At 35.0% G+C, this 22,892-nt stretch overlaps 2 protein-coding genes across 3 annotated transcripts; one reads left to right on the top strand and one right to left on the bottom strand.

Annotated features, from left to right (window-relative positions):
- Positions 1-1,023: 1,023 nt before the first annotated feature.
- On the bottom strand, positions 1,024-8,143 carry LOC125844176 (pentatricopeptide repeat-containing protein At4g19440, chloroplastic). Of its 2 annotated transcripts, none has more exons than XM_049523441.1 (4): positions 5,287-8,143; positions 4,414-4,516; positions 1,631-1,989; positions 1,024-1,441 (listed from the first exon to the last, which is right to left on the bottom strand). In XM_049523441.1, exon 1 carries the CDS (start codon positions 7,973-7,975, stop codon positions 5,456-5,458), a length of 2,520 nt encoding a protein of 839 aa, XP_049379398.1. In that variant the 5' UTR covers positions 7,976-8,143; the 3' UTR covers positions 1,024-1,441; positions 1,631-1,989; positions 4,414-4,516; positions 5,287-5,455. The 2 variants fall into 2 exon arrangements, with proteins under 2 accessions (XP_049379398.1, XP_049379399.1); XM_049523442.1 differs by having other exon boundaries at positions 1,631-2,044.
- An 8,971-nt stretch (positions 8,144-17,114) lies between these two features.
- On the top strand, positions 17,115-21,934 carry LOC125844302 (BTB/POZ domain-containing protein At2g13690). Its single transcript, XM_049523590.1, has 2 exons — positions 17,115-18,079; positions 20,882-21,934. Exons 1-2 carry the CDS (start codon positions 17,375-17,377, stop codon positions 21,815-21,817), a joined length of 1,641 nt encoding a protein of 546 aa, XP_049379547.1. The 5' UTR covers positions 17,115-17,374; the 3' UTR covers positions 21,818-21,934.
- Positions 21,935-22,892: the final 958 nt, after the last annotated feature.

The following is a 22,892-nucleotide window of genomic DNA, read 5'->3' on the forward strand; positions in this document are numbered from 1 at the left end:
GAAAGAAGAAATGTCTTGAAATTTTTGTCTTAAATAATTTTTTGGAATTTATGTGTGAAATGTTTTTTTAAGGGTTGTTTTAATTTTAGGATGGTGATATTTTGTGTTTGGACATATTATTAAAAATTAAAGTGTGTTACATTAACTGAGACAGAAAGTATGAGTTTAGCTTAGCTTCGTATGCATTGGTGAAATATAAATAATTTTATATTATCATGTCATTTTTGTATAATTGTCTAACCTTTTATTTTAATTTTGTGTTTAATAGGGATTAGAACCAGTTTCTCAATGTGTACATGACAAAGAAGATGATGTTATGATGGAATATGCTGAGGAATTAGAGAGTTTATCAAATCCTTTAAGGATTAATCCAGAAATTAGAGACATTGCTACTGCTCCGTTTTAGTTTAAACAGTTCGGTATATAAAGCATTCTGGATGAAAAAATTGTACATGAAGACGGGAGCATTAGTTTCAAAAGTTTGAAACTATAATCTATAGGGTGTTTTTTATCGTTGTTTTAAAACTTCTGTTATGCTACGTTCGATTGTATAAATTAAAATTTTATTTTAGATTTTGTGATATGTATCACAAGAAAGTTGTGTAATAAGGGCTTTTTGTTCTTAAGAGGCTTTGGGAGTTCTTTCATTCTTTGTAACTCTTTTTTTGTGTTTTACAAAGTACATATTTAATGCTTTATACAGAATATGTTAGAGGTCGTTTGGTTGAAATTAGTTATGTTGGGATTATAATTATAAAATTTTAATTTGAGGGTTATATATATATTTATATGTGACATTGAACTTGTATTTATATAAAATATATATTTGATATAAACGAACTTGAGATGTATTCTACTTGCGTAATAAGGTATAAATGATGTCTGATTTTGACCTGTTTGAGCCATAGGCATTGAACATCCAAGATGAACTCATCTAATGTCCAATCATGTGACATTAAAAAAATACATTTTAAAAAAAATATTTTTTGAGCATATAAAAATTTTAAAGGGATAAACAGTTCCTAGAAAATAGAAGTATTATCATTGAAATGTAAACATTTTTTTTTATTAGTGGTGTTCGAGCCAGTTTTTGTACACCTTCAACTAAAACCACGAAAATCAAGATCATCAATGAAACTGTTCTGCGCTCCCACTTCAGCCTATTTACAACCCTCCCTTGAACCTATTTCACTTTCTAGGGAGCTGTTGACTCAATCTGCGAATGTGTGATGTCTGGGAAGCATGAGTAGCCCTTCGCGCACCAGATAGTAATGACAAGAGATTGACAGGTCGGGGTTGAGTGATCTCAGGGGTTTAGGGGTACTTCTCCTGCTGCGACTACCCCGGTTCATGTCATGCTCCCTTCAACACATAAGTAACATGGCAATCCTGACTAAATTGCTTCAGTGATTATACTACTGATGCATCATGTGTTGAGAGCCTGAAAAAAGTGACATCCTCTCATGGTATCAGGACAAATATTTAAACTTCCTCAAGCTTATATCTAAGAAATTATTCTTAATGTAATTGAAAAGAACCACAAGAGCAGCAAGATGGGATGGTTGGTCAACAGAAAACACGAAAATACAAAGCGAGGAACTAATGGACACCTACATAGGAAATGCATTACCTATAGCTGCGGAAGAACAGAGAAGCAATTGTGAATGAACAGAAGCAGACATCTATAGCAGATGATGTGCAGAACATACACGAAGCAATCCCTTAGGTGACTAAAACAGCACACTTCTTTGATTTAATTGAACGAATTTATAGTACCATTTGATGCTCTCCACAAGATGGTCCTAGGCCAAGGTGGCCCTGCCATTATTGTCTTATCTGCACGAACACTCCCCGTGGCTGAAGTAGGTTTTGGCTTTTCAAGTGCAGTTCCAAGTACAGTCTGCTCCATCATACAAGGGCATGGAGTTGGTTAGAGCAACCAAAGGTGACTGTTAGGGGGCCAGCGCAATCTTGGACTTATCTGCTATCCTGTGGCAGGAGAAGTTTGAGGCATTAGGATCAGATCACACAATGTGTTTTCAACCTATGACAATTGACAACAGGACATCTAGAGATTTAGGTAGTTGCTTGTCTAAGTAAGAAAAATTATTTTAAAAAATAACTTCCACTACAAACAAAAGTATATCAGAAGCAGTGCTTGAGGAATATACAAACCTATGGAAAAAAGAAAAAAAAAACTAGTTATTTTCCTTCCAATACCAATCAACAAGGATGTGAAGACAACACACGAAAAACAATTATCAAGAGAAAATTGTGGGTTATGTTTTTCAATGAAATTTTGAGTGCAAATCTCCATTGAGTTTCAATTTAATAGACCTATCTTTACTTTCAGACCATGAGATCATGGTTGCACTACTTCTAAATTTTTATTAGTCTACAAATCAAAATCAAATATCACTTTTAGTCAAAGTGGATACACAGAAGTCTTTCATTCAATTGCATAACCTTTATATCTTTTTTTTCCTGATAATTAGAGAATTCATTGATACTGCACCATGATAGTATGATAAGTTTATAAAGGTATCATAATACTAGGACTCCCAAAAATCTAGCCAACCCTCAGCAAGTTGGCATTTCCATTTTACGCCAAAAAGCAAAAGAAAGCAAGGGGCAGTCTTCTCTTTTTTGGAGAGAAATCCTTTGATGTGTATTGTATATAGATCCTGGTAAGAAAATCACAAAGAGAACATTTGACACTCAACATCGGTTCTTGATCCCTATAAAGGTTCTGCGCTTTCTTGCTTCCTGAGACAAGAAAACAGAAAGGGGCTGACTTCCACTCTGTTAATCTCTGCCTCACCATTATCTTGGCTACTGTTCTAGGAAGCGCCCATAAGATGCAGAATGTTGCATACATCAATAAATAGTTCTAATGCAAAATTACCATGCAATAAAAGGTGGTCCTCATCCTCTCCGTGCTTCTTGCACATGCACCACTAACACACAGCAATGCATCTTCTCCTTCTTAAGTTATCTGTTATCAAGATAATTCCCCTTGCAAACACACCAAGTGAAGACGGCTATCTTGTGTAGTGCTCTAGATGTCCAGTAGTGGTCCTTAAGAACTACTTAGTCCAAGTAATTTAACTAAAATTCAATATTTGAAAATAAAGGAGTTCTGCTGAAAAAAGTTGTCATCTATAAGGGACGATACTGTAGCTTTCAAATTCTTTGCTGTTCTTTATATGGAATCTGTAGCTCTCAATTTTTTTTGATAACCGTGGTGTTCAGATCTGCTTCCACGCACTTCAACTAATTCCACAGGGTATCTGCTACCTTCCACCAGCACGAGTAGCTTTCAATTTTAAACCCCTTATGAATCTTAGTGATGTTTTTTAAAAAAACCAAGGATTTACAGTTAAACGAAAAAAGACTTGCGATCCCTTGCAAATCAACTATATGGAAATAATTGAAAGCAAAATATAGTTGGCTGCAATTTTAGAATGTCCTATATTTTGAAAATTATATGCCGCCACATTCAATTTGTCCTTAATAAGTTGACCTTTTCCATACCAGTATATAAATGATAGATGAAAAGAGCTCAAGAATCCTTATCCATCTTGGGTATTCACAGCATCTGGAACAGAACCTATAAGCTGACACTACCTTCCTTTCAAAACCTAATATATACCATCTTCACCCCTGTTTCAAGCTATATGCTTCCATTTATGGAGCTGCAAAATAAGTTCCCAACTCCTAAAACTCCTTATATTAATTAAGAGCACCCAAATCCCAAGGTTGTGGCCTAGTGGTCAATGAAGTGGTTGAAAACCATGTGGTCTCAAGTTCAATTCTCAGCGGAGACAAAAAAATAAATAGGTGATTCTTCCCATTTGTCCTAGCCTTGGTGGACAGAGTTACCAGGTACTTGTTGCTGGTGGGAGGTGGCAAGTATCCTGTGGAATTAGTCGAGGTGTGCTTTCCTATCACATCCTTCATCTAATTTGTTTGCATATCTAAGAAAACCAACTTTTCTCTAAGCAATTTGGTTTTTGGTCAATTTCTCAAAGTGAAGAAGCAGAATTTCAATAATTTAAGGACATCTTCTTTCTTTCCAATAAAAAACCAAAAGGAACATGATCTATTGCACATAATCTATCAGGAATTTCCAATCTAGCAGAAATTTGTCCAAGCTACAAATAATTTAAGAATATAAAACATGGAACGTTTCCTGTTTATTTAGCTTAATTCTTGATGGGTTAAACTGGCTCCATTAATGAGGAGGAACCGTTAGAAAATCGGTTCAATTAGAAAGTCATTCTTTTCCTAGAACAGTAAGGAAATGAGCTAAATTAGGAAAAGCTAAAAAATATGGCAGAAACAAACACAAAATTAAGAAGGTGCCACAGAAAAAAATACATTACATGTATTAGACAACCATACAAACATTACCATAAAACCATCCACCAGCTGCTTGGATCCTTGATCTTCCCAGCATTTGCAACTAACTCAAAGCACAAGGAAGAAATCTGAACCCACAATAACGAACCAGTGCCTAGAAATCAAAAGAAAAGGCAAAAAAAGAAAATTCAGTATATGTTAGCACCAAGAGGGAATGAGAGTGATATAGACAATGAGAAATTTCAAGAGAAAGTATAATACAGATAAGTCACGAAAACATGAAACAATGGATCTTTTTAGGACAGGTACTGGAACTGTGAAACAAATTGTAAAGTCCTGTCAAAACTCATATGACTTTTTAAAGACTATATGGTGCACAAATTATTAACTTGGCCATCGTTTTACATGTCAAGGCTGACCATGGACGAGGAAAATATTGCATGGCATGATATTATATGTATATGCTGGTTTGAGGTGTGACACAAATCTATCAGCACTGAAGTTCCAAGACAACTGCTTAATATTGAGGACAATGCAAGAGCACTAAATCACTACCCTGATAAATGGATCAGAAAGAAAACAGGAAAAAGATAAAAGGAGACATGGTTGTCTAATGTATATTGAAAAAGTAAAATCATACGATCAAAGATAAATACTGAAGGCAATGCAAGAAGATGACACAAGAAGTTCAAAAAGGTAACAACAGATGGTTGTGGCAACATGCTGAAACTGGTTGAAGATGATAATGCAAGCACCTATTATTTCAATCTCCAATACTAGGATGACGCCCCTACCTCTTAGAAATCACATATAAGAGTTTTAGCATTTTGACGCAACTCCTTAATTTTCCAAAAGCAAGAAGGAATCAGCAAAAACGGGCTATAATTGAGAAGAATCATTAAGTTTCAAAGATGATAATCTAACCCAATGTGCAGACTTTGCCTTGACTCCATTGTGTCTTTAGAAAATCAGGCAGATATACGTGCTTTTCAAATGTCCAACTGTGCTCAAGCAAGTATATAGTTGTGTTGCGTTAAAAACGTGAGGTAGCGAAGGTCCAACCAGATGAGTGTGAACTTTGTGCCAGGTCAGTTCATTCTTGGTTTACACTTGCTGATCTCTGGGGAAGTAAATTCACTAAAGAAGTATATGCAACTTCATCTAAACCAACTCCTGTATGGGAAATATGATCTAAAAGTGAAAAGGCTTCTTCTATTTCCCCTTCCTTTAAAAGCCCCTTCGTCAAAACGTTATAGGTGACCGAATCAGGAGTATTTCCCGTCTGTACCATCTCGGTGAAATACTCCTTAGCTTCTTTAACTTTACCAGCTTGACAATACCCATCAATAATGACTGTATAAGTTATTTTATTAGGTTGTATATTGTGTGATGACATTTCCTGCAAAATGCTCCTCACTTTATCCATCTGACCTAACTTACAATATCCACCTATCAATGCAGTATAACAAACAACATCAGGTAGAACTCCCTCCTTATGCATCCCATCAATAAGGTTCTCAGCATCTTCAATAAGCCCGATATTGCTCATGCCATGTATAAGAGAGGAATAAGTGACAACATTTGGTAGAATGCCTCTGCTTCTAAAGTCATCACGAAGTTTAAGGGCTTCTTTCACATTTCCATTTCTACAAAAAGCTCCAATAAGAGTGTTATAAATAATTAAATTTGGGGCTAAGCCTTGTCTGAGCATTTCATGGAAAAGGTCCCTGCCCTTTTCAAGTTGGTCAGCTTTGCACAAACCATTAATTAAGGCCCCATAGGTATATATATCACAGACAAGTTCCTTGCTTCGACATTCATCCCAGAGCAACAGAGCTTCATCTATTTTACCCTTCTCACCAAGCCCATGCAGCAGCACATTGTAAGTTGAAACATCAGGTGCAATTCCTTGCTTCACCATTTCTTCTCTCAACATAAAGGCGCCATCCAAGTTTCCCTCTTTGCAAAATGCACATATAAGAGTATTATAAGTCATGCTATCTATTTGAACACCACTTCCTAGCATTGTTTTCAACAGCCGAACAGCCTCTTGTATGTTACCAGCTTCACAAAGACCGTAAATTAGAGCATTTGAGGTCACTGTATTGGCAGTGAGCCCTTTCATTAGTAGCATAGTCCAGAGCTCAACTGCCTCTGAATGCTTTCCTTCCTTGCAAAGCCCACTAATTAATGTGGTCAGCAACCCATCATTTGGCCTCAAACGCCTTAATATCATTTCCTTAACAAACCGTAGTGCAGCAACAAACCTAGAATTCATACACAGTACAAGGATAACATTACTGAATGAACCAGGATTTACACCCAATCCATGTAATAACATCTCTTCTAAGAATTCTTCAGCTTGACTAGCTTGATTTACCTTGCAGAAACCTTTGATCAGTGAATTGTAAGTAACTGAGTTGGGGAAAATTCCTTTTGTTAGCATTTCATTCCTTACCTTTAGAGCTTGCTGAATATCTCCTGCTGAGCAATAACCATTAATGATGGTATTATACAACACATCGTTCGGAACAATCCCCTTGTTTGACATTTCTTTCAACACACAATCAGCTTCATCAAATTTCTCAAGTTTCATCAGACAATTAATAAGCATGCTATACGTGACAATACTTGGGTTTACACCATTTAATATCATTTCTTCCTTCAGAAGGAATGCATCTTCTAAATTACAATTCTTGCAAAGCCCGTGAATAAGGTTATTATAAGTGACAACATTTGGCACAATACCCATGTTTTCCATCTTCCGAAATAACTCCTTTGCCTCCTCCACCTTCCCCCCTTTACAGAAAGCATTGATCGCGGTGCTAAACAAGTAAACATCTGGTTCAACACCATCCTTCAGAATCCCAAAAACCTCATAACTCTTCCAAAGCTCATTCTCTTTCACAAGAGAACTCAACAGAAAGTTGCAAGTTTTCAAAGAAGGATACACCCCCCTACTTGCCAACGACCTGAACACATCCAATGCAGCATCAAAACCAACATTTTTGAATTGAGTACAACACAAATGAAGCAAAAGATCAAAAGTCCTAACAGCAACACCAAAATCCGACACACCACTCAACTCCGCCAACGAAACAGCAACCTCAACATGCTTTTGTTGTGAAGTATCAAACAATGCAGGTAGTTTCCCATCAATTAACCTAATCAAAAGCAACCTAGCTGGAACATCATGATTCGAAGCAACAAGCAAACGAAGCAGAGTACAATAAGATCTAACACTAAAACTAAAACCACAAGTACCAGACGCTACGTGGAAGAATTTCAAAACATTCAATGGTTTCAAAGACGAATAAATTTCCAAGAAAATAGCATCAAACTGCTGAGGAGTCAAAAGGGTCAGTAAATCTTTAATCTTTAACGAATCTACAGGTGGGTTTGAAAGAACTGAAACAACCCACTTCCGCAAATTCAAATCTAATCCGTTTTTCTGTTTCTTTTCTGAGCTGGGGTTAGGCTTATTTGACTGCGCTTTCTGTAATGGTTCACTGATTTGATCTGAAGAAGCAGTATAAATCACACAAGTTAAAGGGCGTTTGATATGTGAAAATATAGCAATGGTTTTGGGAATTTTCAATCTTCTTACGTCCATCTATCAATATTGTACGCATGTGTAAGAGAAGAAAAATGGGTTTATGACAGAGATGGAAGTAGAAATGGTGGCGATGAAGCCATGTGTGTAGGGAAGAAGAAAGGCCACGAAGAGGGAGTTTAACTCACAGGGTTTTTGCCTTGGTAGTTTGATCGGAGACCGCAGACAATTGGGGAGCTTTTGGGCTGATGAAAGAAAAGTCAAACTAGGCCCAATGTTGAGGTTGTTTTGGGCTAAGAATATAAATTGGGCCAAGAAATATTGTAGTCTTGAAAATATTTAAAAGTTAGTAACAATGATAGTTTGAGGTCTAATTATCAGATATAGTGATAGTTTGTGTAATTACGATTCATAGTGTTGTATCTGTTTGTTTTGTATCTTTTCACTTTATATCAATTGTATCTATTTGCTCAACCTAATTGTATCAACACATACCGTCACTAGGCAGTTTCAATAAATTGTTCAACTTTCGCTTTTAAATTTTTTTTGAAAAATCCATCAAATTCACTTCAAATCGGCACAAATATATCCTCAAATTCAAGATATGAACTTCTCAACGATATACTAATTTTTTTTAAAACATCACTCATTAAAACTAGTAACAATTTCGAAAATTTGTTATTTGAACTTATGCTTCAAAGATTCTCCTATGACATTAAGAGATCATTTGGTATAGTGTATTGAAAAAAATAATGCATACATTAGCTTTATGTATTACTAATACTTACCTTGTTCGGCACACTTCTTCAACTTATGCTAAACTAATGTTTGCATTAGTAATACACTATATATATTGTGTATTGAGGAGTGTATTAATACGCAATACCATATATTTCTACGCATTAATTAGCAATGCAATGAGTTATAATGTATGTGTAATACCCCAGAAAATTTTTGAGCTAAGACTTGAACCATCCTTTGTTGTGAGTAGGATTTTACCGAGGAATTAAAATTTCTTAAGTGTTAAGTTCACTAGATGTAGCACCTTGAGTTCGAAAAAGAACTAAATTAGAAATAGCAAAATCTGAAATTTTGCAAGTTAAGCTAAGTATGAGTTTTGGGTCAACTTCAAACGATCATAACTCCTATCTCATGATGTGTTACGTGCGCTACTAAGTACCTTAGGAAAGATCTTTGAATTATCTTTCCAACGCCACCGAGTTTGCTAAGTTTCAAGTTCGGATGAGTGAGATATGACCTTTTGAAGTTAGGCTGTCAAGTTAAGAAAAGTTAACCGAAAATAGTGAGGGGTATTTTGGTCTTTTCCTTATCCAATCAAATTTAATTCGCTTTTAGTAATATTTTAGGGTTTAATCCTATTCGATTCAGTTTTGTAGTCCTAAAATTAGCCTAGGGTTTTAGTTGAGAGTTCAAGAAGAGAAAATAAGAGAAAAGAGGAGAGGATTAAGTGTCCGTCGAGATCCTTGCGTGTTGTAGCGGATTTTTGCCATGGGTTTGATCCCTAAGAGGTATGTGAGATCACATAGCGTTGGGTTAGTTCACCCACGCGCCAAGCATGTTTAATTCAACGTATTTTCGTCCTAAAAAGATTGAGAATTTGATGTTCTTGATAGTTGTTCTTGAATTGATTTCGTTCTTGAACATGAGTTGGGATTAAGGAATTTCTTGATGATTAAGTGTTGTTTCTTTAAGTTGTTGGGTTAGATTTTGTGTATATGATTTGGATACATGAATCTAAAGTGAATTTGAGAAAACGAGATCATAGCTCGTTAGAATTTTGCCTGAAGGGAGGCTGGCGCGACGCGCCCCCATAACGCCAGGTAGGCAGGGGCGGCGCGCCAACAGTGCGCCAAATTTGAGCCCCAGTAAGTTGGGGCTGGCGCGGCGCGCCCGGGATGTGCCCAAATCATTGTTTTTCACCAGTTTTCGTCGTTTAGCCTATTTAAGTCCTTCTAAAGTATATTAACACTTCTTATTGATTCTAACTACTCTAAATGACTTCTAAACATCTAGAAATCATCCAAAAACATGAATCATAACCTTGAATCCATAAATTCAAATTCAAGGAAAGTTAAGAGCCAAGTTTAGGAAGTTCTTCGAGTCTTTTTAAGAAGTCTTTTGCAAATGCTTTTAACTTTGTTTTAAGACTTACAGTTCAAGTTGAGTAATGAGTAAAGAGTAAAGATTGAAGTTCATTTCTTCAAAAGTATATGGGGACTAAGTATTCCAAAAAGATTTAAAATGTTTCCGCATTTAAATAAGAACGGAAACTGAAATTTTCAAAGAGCCTTCGGGCTAGTTTTTAGAAAAGAGAAATAGGTTTCTAAATGAAGCAAGCATGGAAATTGAGATTTCCGAGATGAACTTTGAGCTAAGTTTTTGAGCACTAATCTCAAATCACAGAAGAAATATGTTTTTAAAACATAAAGAGCTAGTATATTTTGGGAATAGTATTGAGCAACGATATACGGGAGAGTTCAGATAACTCACAGCCCCCATAAACCATGTAGTCATCATGGGTATAAAAGGGTCATACCTTTTATATGAATCCTTTGGCATAGACTAGTGGATCCACTTAGTGAGTTAGCTTCCTATATCACGGCAAGGTATAGGATGGCCTCGGCAGTGTGAGGTAAAGCGTTGTATCTGTTGACACACAATTTTGACCCTCCACAATTGAATTAATTTTCAAGCTTCTTCAATTTCAAATAATTTGAAATAATTATTTTCGTAAATCAAAATACTTTAAAAAATCATTTTCAAGACTTTTTGCAATTTTTCATATAGATTATATATTTTTATATTGATAATATATATATTTGTATGTTTATATATTTTTTCATCTTAATTGAATATTTGAGAAAATCAGTTTACCGAAAGACAGTGTTTTAATTGAGTATGTTTTAATATATATATATATATATATTTATAACTAATTCTTGAGTTAATTGATATAGTCTATCTTTATTTCAAAATAATTATTTTATCTTGTTAAATTAAGAAGCTCGATTAACTAATTTTAATTTGCATTGAACTGCATTCTTCGAATTCAATTTCTCGATGAAATACATTTATTTGGGTCCATTTTAAGCCTAATTTCTCAATAAACCAGCCCACACCCTTACTTATTTCCCTATTTTCCTAAATTTCTACCCCACGCGTCCACTCTCCTTATTTTTTGCCTAAAAGAACGCAACAACTCAGTTTTACGCGCCCCTCTTTTCCATTCTTCTTCTTCGACAAAGAACAACCCACATACGCGCACAACTCCAACAAGAATGAACTCATCCCTTCTTTCGCAATCAGTCGTGCTATCAACGTGCCTAGCATGAGTTCTCGTATGAGCCACGCGGCTCGTATTCATCTCGATTTATCAAATTCTCTTTCCCAAATCCGTTGCGAAATAGTACGAATTCGTACTATTACCAGTCTCGACCTTATCTGCTCAAGGGTTTATTTTTGAAATTTCTGAATTCCCACATCGAATTCTATCTCCCAGTTTCGACCCAGAGTCTCTCCTATAAATACCCCTCACTTCATTGTTCAAGGGGACGGTTTTTGGAGACTGAAGAGCACCCTCGAAAAGGTTTTGGGAGCTTTTAGTTCATAGTTCAAAATTTTCTCTTGTCTTGATTGTCGAGTTGAAGGTGGTATCATTCTCAAGCTCGTAGTCTTGGTTCGCTGCTCGGCAAAAGGTAAAATTTTTTGTTCTCTCCTTAAGTTGGTTCGAGCATTTGGATAGTATGATATCTTTGTTGTTTATATGGGTTTAGTCTCCTAATTTTCTTCATTTTTATGTTAAGTTTCCTGTTCTATATTATTTATTCTTGCTTGGTGTAGTTTCTACTCTATATGTTGATTTCTATTGTAGAAGCTAAATTTTGCTATGTGTTATGGCTAACAGTTCACTGATTTGAAAAAACTTGAATATGTAAATTGGTTAATTAGATTTAAAACTAAAGTCTTAGTATTTTATAGCTTGTGTTAACAACTTCTAAATACCCGCAATCCGCTCTTAATAGTTTTAGTTTTTTTTTCTTTTTCTTAGTTGTATCGGAAACGGATTTTGTTTGTCTTATGTTAGGCATTTTTTTTTAGTTTAGATGGTTAAATCTCCTTTTAATTCCTCCGTATCATGTGGATTATTTCAAGGTTTCTTTGTTTCTCAAATTAAATAGCGGTGTCGTTTTGATTTTTAAATGTGAGCTCGTTTAGCAGTTTCTTTCTATTTCGTGCCTTAAACTGATCATTTGAGACGTGTCATCTAGTATTGAATGTCCTCTGTTTGTCTCCTCGTAAAGCTTCTTGTAGTAATCTTCTGCTCTAGCTATCTTTTTTTTTTAAAAAAATAAAATCCCCTGCTTTAAAGATTAGTTTGAGTTTGAGATATTTAATTAGTTTTCTTTGTTTTAAAACCTGTCCAGTTCTCATCTTTCTTAATATTGTTCGACTCCATTAGCTCTAGTATGTTTGATTTTAACTGGTTTAAATCTGGAATTTATTTTCTCCTATCTAAATTATATAAGTTGTGTTATTCGATTTCACGAGAGTTGCGGCTTGAAAGGTCTGCTTATGTAGTTTTATTATAGATGTGCGCATTGAGTGAAAGAAGTCACTAGTCAATGATTAATTATTGTTTTGCATTGTTTAGTACAATTTTGGCCTTTACAAGTATTCCTTTTGCTGGTTGTATAGATCAAAAGGTCCGGTGATTAATTAATCATTTTGTGGATTTATGAACTTAGCAATAGCTTTATTATTATTTTTTATTATTTTTTTATTTTTGTGGTTGCATACTAGTGTTTGAATGTTTAAAACTTAGTGTCATTTTCTCGCTACATGTGCTAATTCTTCTTACTTTTCTCTATTTCGCATGAACTCTCGTTCGAGTCCAATGGACTCCCCTCTCTTGCATATACACCTCTTCGAGTCGACCTCATCCGAGTTGTGAATAGAAATCCATGTTATTGGGTTAAAATCCCAAGAAGGCAGCAGCAGTGACAGTCCTAAAAGAGCTAAAAATTGAAATTTGGATTTGAGTATCCAATCGAAAAGCGCAGCAAATTTGCAGCAGCCTCAAAGGGCTGGAAGTGCAGCATTTCTTGGATTTCCAAAGTTTGAGAATAGCACAGCAGGAACAGAAACATTTTGGGGTCAAAAACCCAAAATCTAAACGGGAAAAGACATTACTTTCAGCCCTGAAATGATAGCTTATGGGCTGAAAGTTCTTAGTTATCTTATATATTGTTTATATTTATTTACCTTGTTATTTTTGTGGTTGTTGATCTTTCTTTTATCTAACTTAGACGAATCCTTGGAAGTTTTTAAGTAGCTCTTCTATTTCGTTAGTCGTTTATTTTAAGTATTTAAAACTCTTTCAAGTTAGGCAACTTAAGCTCTTAGACTAACTTGAGAATTATTCATATTCTTTCATAGTTAGTAATTAGCTTTGAATCTATGTTTATGAGTTTTGAATTAACTATTTTAGTCTGAATTTTGACTAGGATAGAGTTGTTAAGTTTCTTAAACTAAAATTAGTTCTCTTTTAAAATAATTTAAGACTTTGTATGAATGATTTAAAGATTTTCTATATCCTTTCATAGTTGTTAAACAAGGTGTCTCGATCCATGTTGGTAAGTTTGAATTAATTGTATGGTTCAAAACTTGACTATGGATGAAAGTTTCAAGTTAGGATTATTTTGAGGTTTTACAAAAATCAGAAGATTTTTTTTTTTTTCTTATCTGTTTCAAACAAGATTTTTATAAGTAATTCTTTTATTTTATAAAATTAGCCAAACTTTTAAATCCGCCGGTCAACCGCGTGTTAGCGGATTCTCTAAGATGCATAAACCCTTCCTTAGAGAATTATTCGAACCCTTATCCGACTCTGGTTTTATTTAGAATATCTTCTTTCAAAATATTTCCTTTTAAATGGTTTTCTTAATTTTTCCTAAAGAATTAAGTGGCGACTTCCAAATTATAAAATTTTTCAAAACTCAACAAAAATTGCCAAAGTTGCGAAATTGGTTCCGAAACCTTAGTTTTCGAAATCGGGTCGTAACAGTATCATCACTATAGTTCTTAAGTGATGGTTGTCGATTNNCCCCCATAAACCATGTAGTCATCATGGGTATAAAAGGGTCATACCTTTTATATGAATCCTTTGGCATAGACTAGTGGATCCACTTAGTGAGTTAGCTTCCTATATCACGACAAGGTATAGGATGGCCTCGGCAGTGTGAGGTAAAGCGTTGTATCATCACTATAGTTCTTAAGTGATGGTTGTCGATTAAAGAAACTCCCACATCAATAGTATCATGGTTTCTCAAGGGGTTCTGCTTAGTGTGAATGGGGGTATGAGACTTCATTCATGCATTGCACAAGTAGACTTTAAGAGGGAGCATAGTTTGTCTTTTTATGATATTATGATTATGAATTGACAACATGTTTTCAACAGTTTTTCTTTATATTGCATTTGTTTTAAATTGCTTTATAATGAAATTAGTTTATTTAAGTATTCAAGAGTTAAGAAGAGCCAAGGTAGGTATTTCTTTCATAATCTCTTTTGAGCCTATGTTATTTTAGCATTCCAACTCACATACTCGTACATTCAATGTACTGATGTCAGTTGACCTGCATCGTTTTATGATGCAGACACATGTAACTAGGATCGACATCCGACCCATTCGTTGATCCAGTGAGCAGTTCAGAGTTTGTTGGTGAGCCTCTTTGCATTCCAGATGACTCATTCACATTGTTTTCAGTTTTAGTATTAGCTCATTAGGATGTCGCGGGCCTGTCCCGACATCTATCTCAGTTATTTAGAGGCTTCATAGACAGTCAGACAGTCAATTCAATTGTCTTTACTTTTCATTCATATGTTAAGACTTAAGTTGCCATTTTGGCCAAGTTGAATGTTGACTATTAAACATTCTAAGTTATTTCATTAGTTAAGTTGAGTAGTGTGCTATTGATCTTTATAAATATGCATATAGTCTTCCCCTGAGTTAATAAGCCAGGCCAAGGGTTCGCTTGAGGCCAACAATGGTCTTCGAGTGCCGGCCACGTCCATGGTGCAGGCTCAGGGGGTGACATTATGCATTAGCATAATTAAAGACACAATTGTCCCTCAAAAACTTTTTCACGCCCTTTCCACTATATTTGTGGAGGGTATTTTCGTAAACAAATATTTTTTAAGAAATAATTATGCAATGTATGATATTTTTAGTACATCAGACCAAACACTACATAAGAAAAATCTCAACATAACTAATACACTATATTTGCATTATTTTTATACACTCTACCAAACGACTCCTAAGTTTCTTCTTGAAGTCTCATCAAATATATTGTCAGTTGTCACTCGTTTGAATAAGGGCTTAAGTTGTAGTTAGAAGAAAATGAGAGAGAGGAACATATGAGACCAGTTGAGGATGAATTAAATGTGAGTATTGAGTATTTGCTAGAAAATCCATAAAATAATTATGTTTGGTAATTTTAAAAAGTTATATTTATAACGATAAGTATAATGTCAAGGAGATCCTATGTCCCCATACCTTGTAGGATCAGGTGCATCTACTACTAATGTAATATCTCCTTAATATTATGTAATCTATATAATATCTTTGTTTGATAAAAAAAGATAAGTATGATATATAATCTTGTCTCGTTAGATAATTATCCCTTAAAAATTTAATCGACTTTGAATAACTATAAAGATCCCACGGCTTCTTTTTCTTCTTTAATTAACATATAATGACAAAAGCAAAACAATAAAAAACTAAAAAACTAAAAAACTAAAAAAAGGAGTTTGATGAATTTTATGAGCTAAAAATCGAATTAGATAAATGAGCGAATCAGAAAATGATATGTGAACGATAGGATAGGTCAAAATTGACTTATCACAATCGAAAAGAGTGATCGATCACATTTTTAAAGGAATCAAATCCATAACATTTAACAATGACATAACATCATGAATCATTAGTCTCTTCCTTGATCCTTTCAAGGAATACATGTTGAATTTTGCTTGTTCTCTCCAAGCCCTTGAAGAGACATGGAATGTCTCTTCAAAAGGATCAAATACTGGTGTGAATAAGTTAAACCACTACTTATGAAAGTTACTTCCAAAAGGACCAAATACTAACGTGATTATGTGAATAAGTTAAACCACTATTTATGAAGGTTATACTTACCAAAAGTTTATTATAATCCAAATGTATGGAACATTTATTTTATCGAAAATTCATCCAAGCCATCCTTTTTTGAAGAGAATGTTTCCCTTTAGACATATAAGCTAACATTTTGTTGGAGTAGATAACAAATATCTTATCAAATTAATTAAGATGTACGTAAATTAATTTAAACATCATAATTATTAAGAAAACACAATTTTCTTTTTAATTTATTTAAATATTATTCATTGTATTTTGTTAATTTATTTCTTAGAAATATTTCATTTGTCATCCAATCTAAAATAGAATATAGTCTTCTTCCCACTCATTATGCACCCACTAGGCTTTAAAATAAAAAAGGCAACAAGTGGATCTGTCAATTACTTTATTAAATAAATATTCAAAATCTTCTTTTCCCTTTTTTTTCCATTAGAAGATGAAAGAAATAAATACTTACTTCCTTTTATCTCAATTTTTTTGCACTTCTTCTTTTTTAGTTCATTTTTAAAAAAAATATTATTTTTCAAATGACTTAACATGAATTTTTTTTTATATCTTTAATAATATGATTTATAATTACATAAATGATTAAAAAATATTTAAGATCAAAATTTTCATTTTACTTTTAAACTTTATTGCCAAGTTGGAAGGAGACTTTTAGCGGTAAAATTATTATCATCTAATTAAGAGGTCATGCACTTAAGTTATAAAAACATCTCTCGTAAATGCAAGATAAGATAGTATACAATAATTTTTTAATAATTTGGATTTTTTCGAACTCCGTACGGCTTAAACATCTCTTCCAACTTATTTTGAATAAGCTGGAAGGAAATTTTTTAACTGTAAAGTTATTATCACGTAATCAAGATATTTGAAATATAAAAATAGCTCTTGTAAATACAAGATAAAATGATATACAATAATTTGTTGTTGATTTGATTCTTCTTCGGATAATTCTGCGCATAGTGACAGCTTAGTGCATTAAAAAAAGGAAAAAAGTAAATTCAATTTCACAGCTCACTTTGCCCGTATCTATACTGTTGCTTTTGCCGTCAGCTTCACAAAGCATCAGAATCTCTTCTCCACCAATTCTTCGCCCTAGAGAAGAACATGGTTACGCCCATTTCCCAAGAAATGTAAAGTTTCCACATTTCTACATATCGGATCAAACTGAGTACTCTGTAGACTGTGTAGTTCTTGAACCATTCAAAGTTTCAAACATACATACTGTACTTCTGTATCTTTTAACCTTTTTAGCCTCGAAATGCACGACCCAACGCGCCTGAAATCTCAACCTCACCACCACAATCGCCGCCGTGAACCGCCGTCACATCATCGCCGGGCTTGGTGTTGCTCATTTACTGTGCCACCACACAGTCCGGAGAACCCAGCTGTAGTTCCGGCTCAAAATCCCAAGAAGACCCAATCTTTTCTAAAACCGGAAGTACCCACGAAGTCTTCTTCCAATTCCTTATCTTCTTTCCCTAATTCTCCTCAAAACCCCTCCAGACTGACCCGAATTGACCCACGTCGGATCCTCTCACCGGGTCGGGTCTCTCCGATTGATTCTATCGACGAAACCCTAAACCCGACCGGCCCGGTTAGTTTCCCTGAGATACCCAAGTCGCCGACTCCGGTTGATTGTGAGCAGCAAGCTAGTGGTGGGGTTGGGGTTGGGGTTAGGGATGATTGTAGTTTGGGGATCTTTGATGTGAGGTTGAATCTGAAGGGAAAGAATGGTGGTGGTTTAGTGTTGGAGCTTAGCTCTGAGGTTCTTAGTACCAATAGTTCTGTTTTTGCTGATTTGATTGCTGACTATCGGAAAAATTCGAGGGGTTTGTGTAGGATAGAGGTGCCTGATGTGGAGAATTTAGGTGTTTTTCGCGATACAATTGAGCTTATGTTTGAGGATGATATTCCTCGGAAACTTCTCAGGGTCGGTGCTTATCGCGCCATTGATGTTCTCGAGGTAATCTTCTGAAGATCTATAATTTTTACTACTTCATCAATCATTTCAAGTGTCCCAACTTTTTTTATTTGGAAAGCATTAATAGGTACTTATTACACTAAGATGAAAATGCTGTGAATTAATTAAGCTTTGTTTCCGAAAAGGTGAAATAGAATATGGATAATTTGGTTATCAAATTTGGCAAGTCAATATAGGTTAGTTAATTTGGGACAGAGGAGGTAGTTGAGTTACTTAAAAAACTGAAAATTTGTCAATTGACTATTAGGTATTGGGGTGCATTGATGGTGATTCCTGAATGAATTAGTACTTGTTTATTTGAGACTGTGGAACTTCTCACATGTTTTTAAGCAATGTGAATAGTATGTAGAGAACTCGTGATGAAATTGGCGACATATATTCCATGTTTGAACACTAATTAGGCACACAGACCTTAGCAGAACAATTGGAAATAGCACGGTTATTCTTAAATAATTACTTTTTCATCTAAGAATATGGAACATCCCATATGTTTTATCAAATATAGAAGAATATGTAGAGAACTTGAAGAAGTTGGCATCTTATATTCCATGCTTGAAGCTTATTATATAAGCTACTAAGGTTGGAACAACCACATAGACTCATTAGAAACTGCATGGTTGGTTCAGTTTACCGAGATTAATTCTTGCACTGCTGGTCCCTTGAAACCCCAAAGGTTCTTTCCGGCGTATTTATGGTACAAGGCTAATTCAGTGTTCTTAATAGAGGTCTGACTATTTCCTTAAGTCTAGTGTTTGGCTGGGACCATTCTCTTATAGGGAAAGTTCTATAGTGAACTTCCTCTTCTTTATTCTTGAACAAATTTCTAATTGCCCAATGAAAGTTGCAAAGCTCTTAAGGTGGTGCAACCTCAGTTACTCAGTGTGATATAATGCTGCCGTCTAACATGTCTGCTTTGCTGTATTCTTTTCATCATCCAGTTAAATTCTTCCTGATATCTCCAACCTTTCAAAATCTCATGAAGCTCTATAGTTCTGTAGCTTTCAGGATGCATACAAAGGTGCCTGAAATGGCCAGAGCTTTACCAAACAGTGGAACAAGTTTGTTCTCCGTAATTGATGCCTGCAAAAAAAACCCTTAACTTTTGTATTTGATGTGGATCTTTCTAACTTTCTACTCCCAGAACTCCAAGAACCTCCTGCTCTTCCCAATGTTACTTTTCTATTATGCCCTGGTATACAAGTATAAAAGTTTCACTTCATTTCTTGGATGACTCTTTTTTCTTTGCTGTGGCTTGGTTACTACCCATATTTCCTTATCTTCTTATCCATCTCCAAGTTTTTTATCAAGTTGCTTCAAACCGACTTGCACTGTTGACTTTCTTGGTACAACTTAGAGAGAGCTATAATGGACCTCTATTATCTTTGCAAGAGGTGAAATTTATCTGATATAGGGACCATTATTGTACAAAGAGAATGATGCTATTGGATTCTGATTTATGTCGTGTTAAATGCAGTCTCAATTGTGTCTGTGTACTGTTCATTCACTTAAATTTACCAAGAAATGGAGTAGACCAAATATTATACAAATTGGTCAAAGGATAAACACCAAAACCTCCCATCCATCCCCCACAAGGAAATAAAGAATAAATGGACAAAGGAAGATTAATTATCGAATAAATTCAGAAAAGATTAACTGCAATGAAATAGAAATTAGCATTATTTTCTGTTTTAGTTATGCAAAATCTGGTAATGTTGTTCATCTAGGAATGAAAAATAAAGAAAAGGATTGGAAGTGAGTGAATCTCCGTTTTCCTAATTGTGGAAGCAAAAACTTATTCAACTTTTCTCTAACTTGGAGAAAAAAATTGTAATATTTTCTCTAATTTCTAAGTATTAGTTATAATGGAACTGCTAAGTTATGTCATGTAGGAAAAAGCTTTGCCTTGTGGCCAGTAAAACCTGTAAACACTTTTGGTTGGTATGTTTTCCCAGAATGCATGTGCATCCTTTTGTTTCTTTAGTCTTCTAAATGCCTATCAAATCAGTCCTCTGGTCAAGTTTTGCATTCTACTAATTTTCTGCTGAATTAGTTTTAAGTATTAAAAACTGCTGCAGGTTGCTATTTCTGTTACTGAATTTAATGTGAAAGAGGGTCCACTTCTACTGAGTGTCTTTGTTTTGTAATTGTTCTTATCTGCATGGAGTTTCGGGTCTCTTTTTCCTTGTTCCACCATTGGTTTTACACGGCGGCTGGGTTGCCAGTTTAAGCTTTTTCGTCCCCATCTTCTAAGGGTACTGAATTGTTGTGCATATATTGAAGATCCTCTTTTATTTAATCGAGAAATTTGACCTTACATCTTCCATGAAAGGAAAAATGTTCACTGTGTGATGAACTCTATGGGATCAATTGGCAGGATGCATTAGAGAGTCTAACCATATGTATTAGTTATGGTATTATTTGATCTTTTGTTTGGTACGATTTTGAGCATATGTATAACTAATATATATATTAGGTATACACACTATTCAGTATTATAGGGTGTATAACTAATACATAGCAAACCATGGTACTAGCAATACATGGGCTATTATTAATACATGGATAAACATGGGTAAAGACAGAACTACTCGTAATACACGAAACCAAACAGTGGATAAGAAAATTCTAGTATTACTAATACACCCTATTGGCCTATTCAGCCCAATTCTTATGCACACTACCAATAAAATACACCCCTTGTTGTTTGGCTAGTATTTGACTTCTCTCTCTCCCCTATCTTCAACTTGTCTTGGTGGTTTCATGCTATCCCTGGTTAATGTTTAGGTATCAGCTGGAATCAAATTCAACCGGAGTGTTTTATCGTGTTTGAAGTACCTTGAAGCTGTTCCTTGGACTGAGGAAGAGGAAGAGAAATTGAGAAGATTGTTTAATAAAATGAAGTTTGATCATGAAACAGCTAGAGACATTTCGGCCAGACTCTATGCTCTAGATATGACAGATTCCCAACAGACTTTGTCTAAGCAGCTTGTTTGGTCTGTGACCACCTGCGTTGATGCCAATTCAAGAAACGAGCTAAAATCCTTAGTCAAGGGTCTCCTGTGCAAAAGCTCAGTCTATGAAAAGGACTGCTCTGATCTGAACAAGGTGGATATATTTGCAATATGCCTATCTTGTATAAGTTCACTTGTTAGTTTGCTTGAGGAGGCAACTGCTACGAGTCCATCTGTAAAATTGGCTAAGAAAGAAGACCGGACCCTGATTGACCGCATATCTAAGCAGGTTGACAACATCATATGGCTGCTTGAAATTTTGCTCGATCACCAGATGGCGGAGGACTTGGTGGATATATGGACCAAACAAAGTCAGTTGCTTGCAATGCATAAATGCGCATCTCCATTGGTCAGATACGAGCTTAGCCGGGTGACAGCTATGCTATTCATAGCAATGGGCACTGGGAAAATGCATTGCCGCTCTGAAGCAAGGTCGGGGCTTCTTCAGACATGGTTTAGACCGATGCTATTGGACTTTGGATGGTTACAGAGATGTAAAAAAGGCCTAGACATGAAGGCACTGGAGGAAGCGATGGGTCAAGCACTCCTTACTCTTCCTTTGAAGGAACAATATATTCTGTTTATGGATTGGTTCAAGTGTTTCTCAAAGCATGGTACTGAATGCCCTAACCTTAGCAAATCATTCCAGATATGGTGGCGACGATCGTTCTTGAGAGGCTCTGAAACTCATGCTAGTGAATCTAGGTAGAATGTTTGTATTTTTAGTCCTGTTTTCTTTCTAGTGGGAATGCTGTAACTTGGGCAATCTGAAACACTTGGGAAGTCAATAATGTAGATTTACTAATTGTTGTGAGAGGAAATGGAATCCAATTCAGTATATATGATGTTTTTACCATAATAGAGTATCTACTTCCTTCAAGCATAAATACATAAGAGTATTGTATATATACATATAATCATGGACAAGTTTAAGGACATCTATCAAAACTTAATGCAAGTGTAACACCAATGCCTAAATCTTAGTCTCAATATTGGTATTGTCTATGGTTCCCTTTTGTTCTATATTGTTTCTTCTTAGCTAAGTTTGTATTGATCTAACATTTAAACAGTACTTTTGTAATGGATTTCATAGTCAAATGCTGATTTTATCTCATGATTTCAATCACGAGATAAAATTGCACGTGCGGGCTTGGGACCGGAACTTAAAAAGTTGAATTGGATAGATAGGTAGATATCTTTGAGAATTTAGACAAAACTAAAAATTGAAATACTGGCTAGTTTTTGTTTCTCTTATCATTGCTGTGAATCACGTGTGATGTGTTTTATTTGAGACGTTATGTCGATTTTACTTTGAAAGATTCTCATGACACATTGTTTCTTTACTTCAAATCCAATCTACCATACAGTGGAAGTTATTCGACCAACAGTATCAAGTTAAAGTTTCCGTGCATTTACTCGTGCAAAAAGCTCACCATCTTCTTTTTTAATAATTGTAGTGGTCAAGCTAGCTTGCACGCATCTCGACTTATTTACAAGTACTTTGTTATCTCCCACCAACATTGACTAATTCTATGTGGTACATGCTATCTATGAGAATAAATCACTAAGTATTTTTTTGCCTAACGATCTTATAATTCTTGCCCGCTTTATTGATCACTACCCTTAGATGCCTAAAATTCTTCATGAGTACACTTGTTAGTTTTTTTTCTTCTGATTATTTGCAGATAAAGCCCTTCATTGTTTGATTTTGAGACTTTTGACTACTTTACTAACTGAATGGTTTAGCTTTTAAAAGCCTTCCCATTTATGTAATCTTTAATGAC

The sequence above is a fragment of the Solanum stenotomum genome, chromosome 11 (genome assembly GCF_019186545.1).
Source record: "Solanum stenotomum isolate F172 chromosome 11, ASM1918654v1, whole genome shotgun sequence".
Taxonomy (NCBI): domain Eukaryota; kingdom Viridiplantae; phylum Streptophyta; class Magnoliopsida; order Solanales; family Solanaceae; genus Solanum; species Solanum stenotomum.

What these genes read in the sequence shown, in the direction of transcription:
- LOC125844176 (XM_049523441.1), bottom strand. Translation starts at nt 7,975, where the DNA reads ATGGACGTAAGAAGATTGAAAATTCCCAAAACCATTGCTATATTTTCA.
- LOC125844302 (XM_049523590.1), top strand. Translation starts at nt 17,375, where the DNA reads ATGCACGACCCAACGCGCCTGAAATCTCAACCTCACCACCACAATCGC. An exon ending in GCGCCATTGATGTTCTCGAG is followed by an intron (nt 18,080 to 20,881) that starts GTAATCTTCTGA and finishes GTTAATGTTTAG; the next exon opens with GTATCAGCTGGAATCAAATT.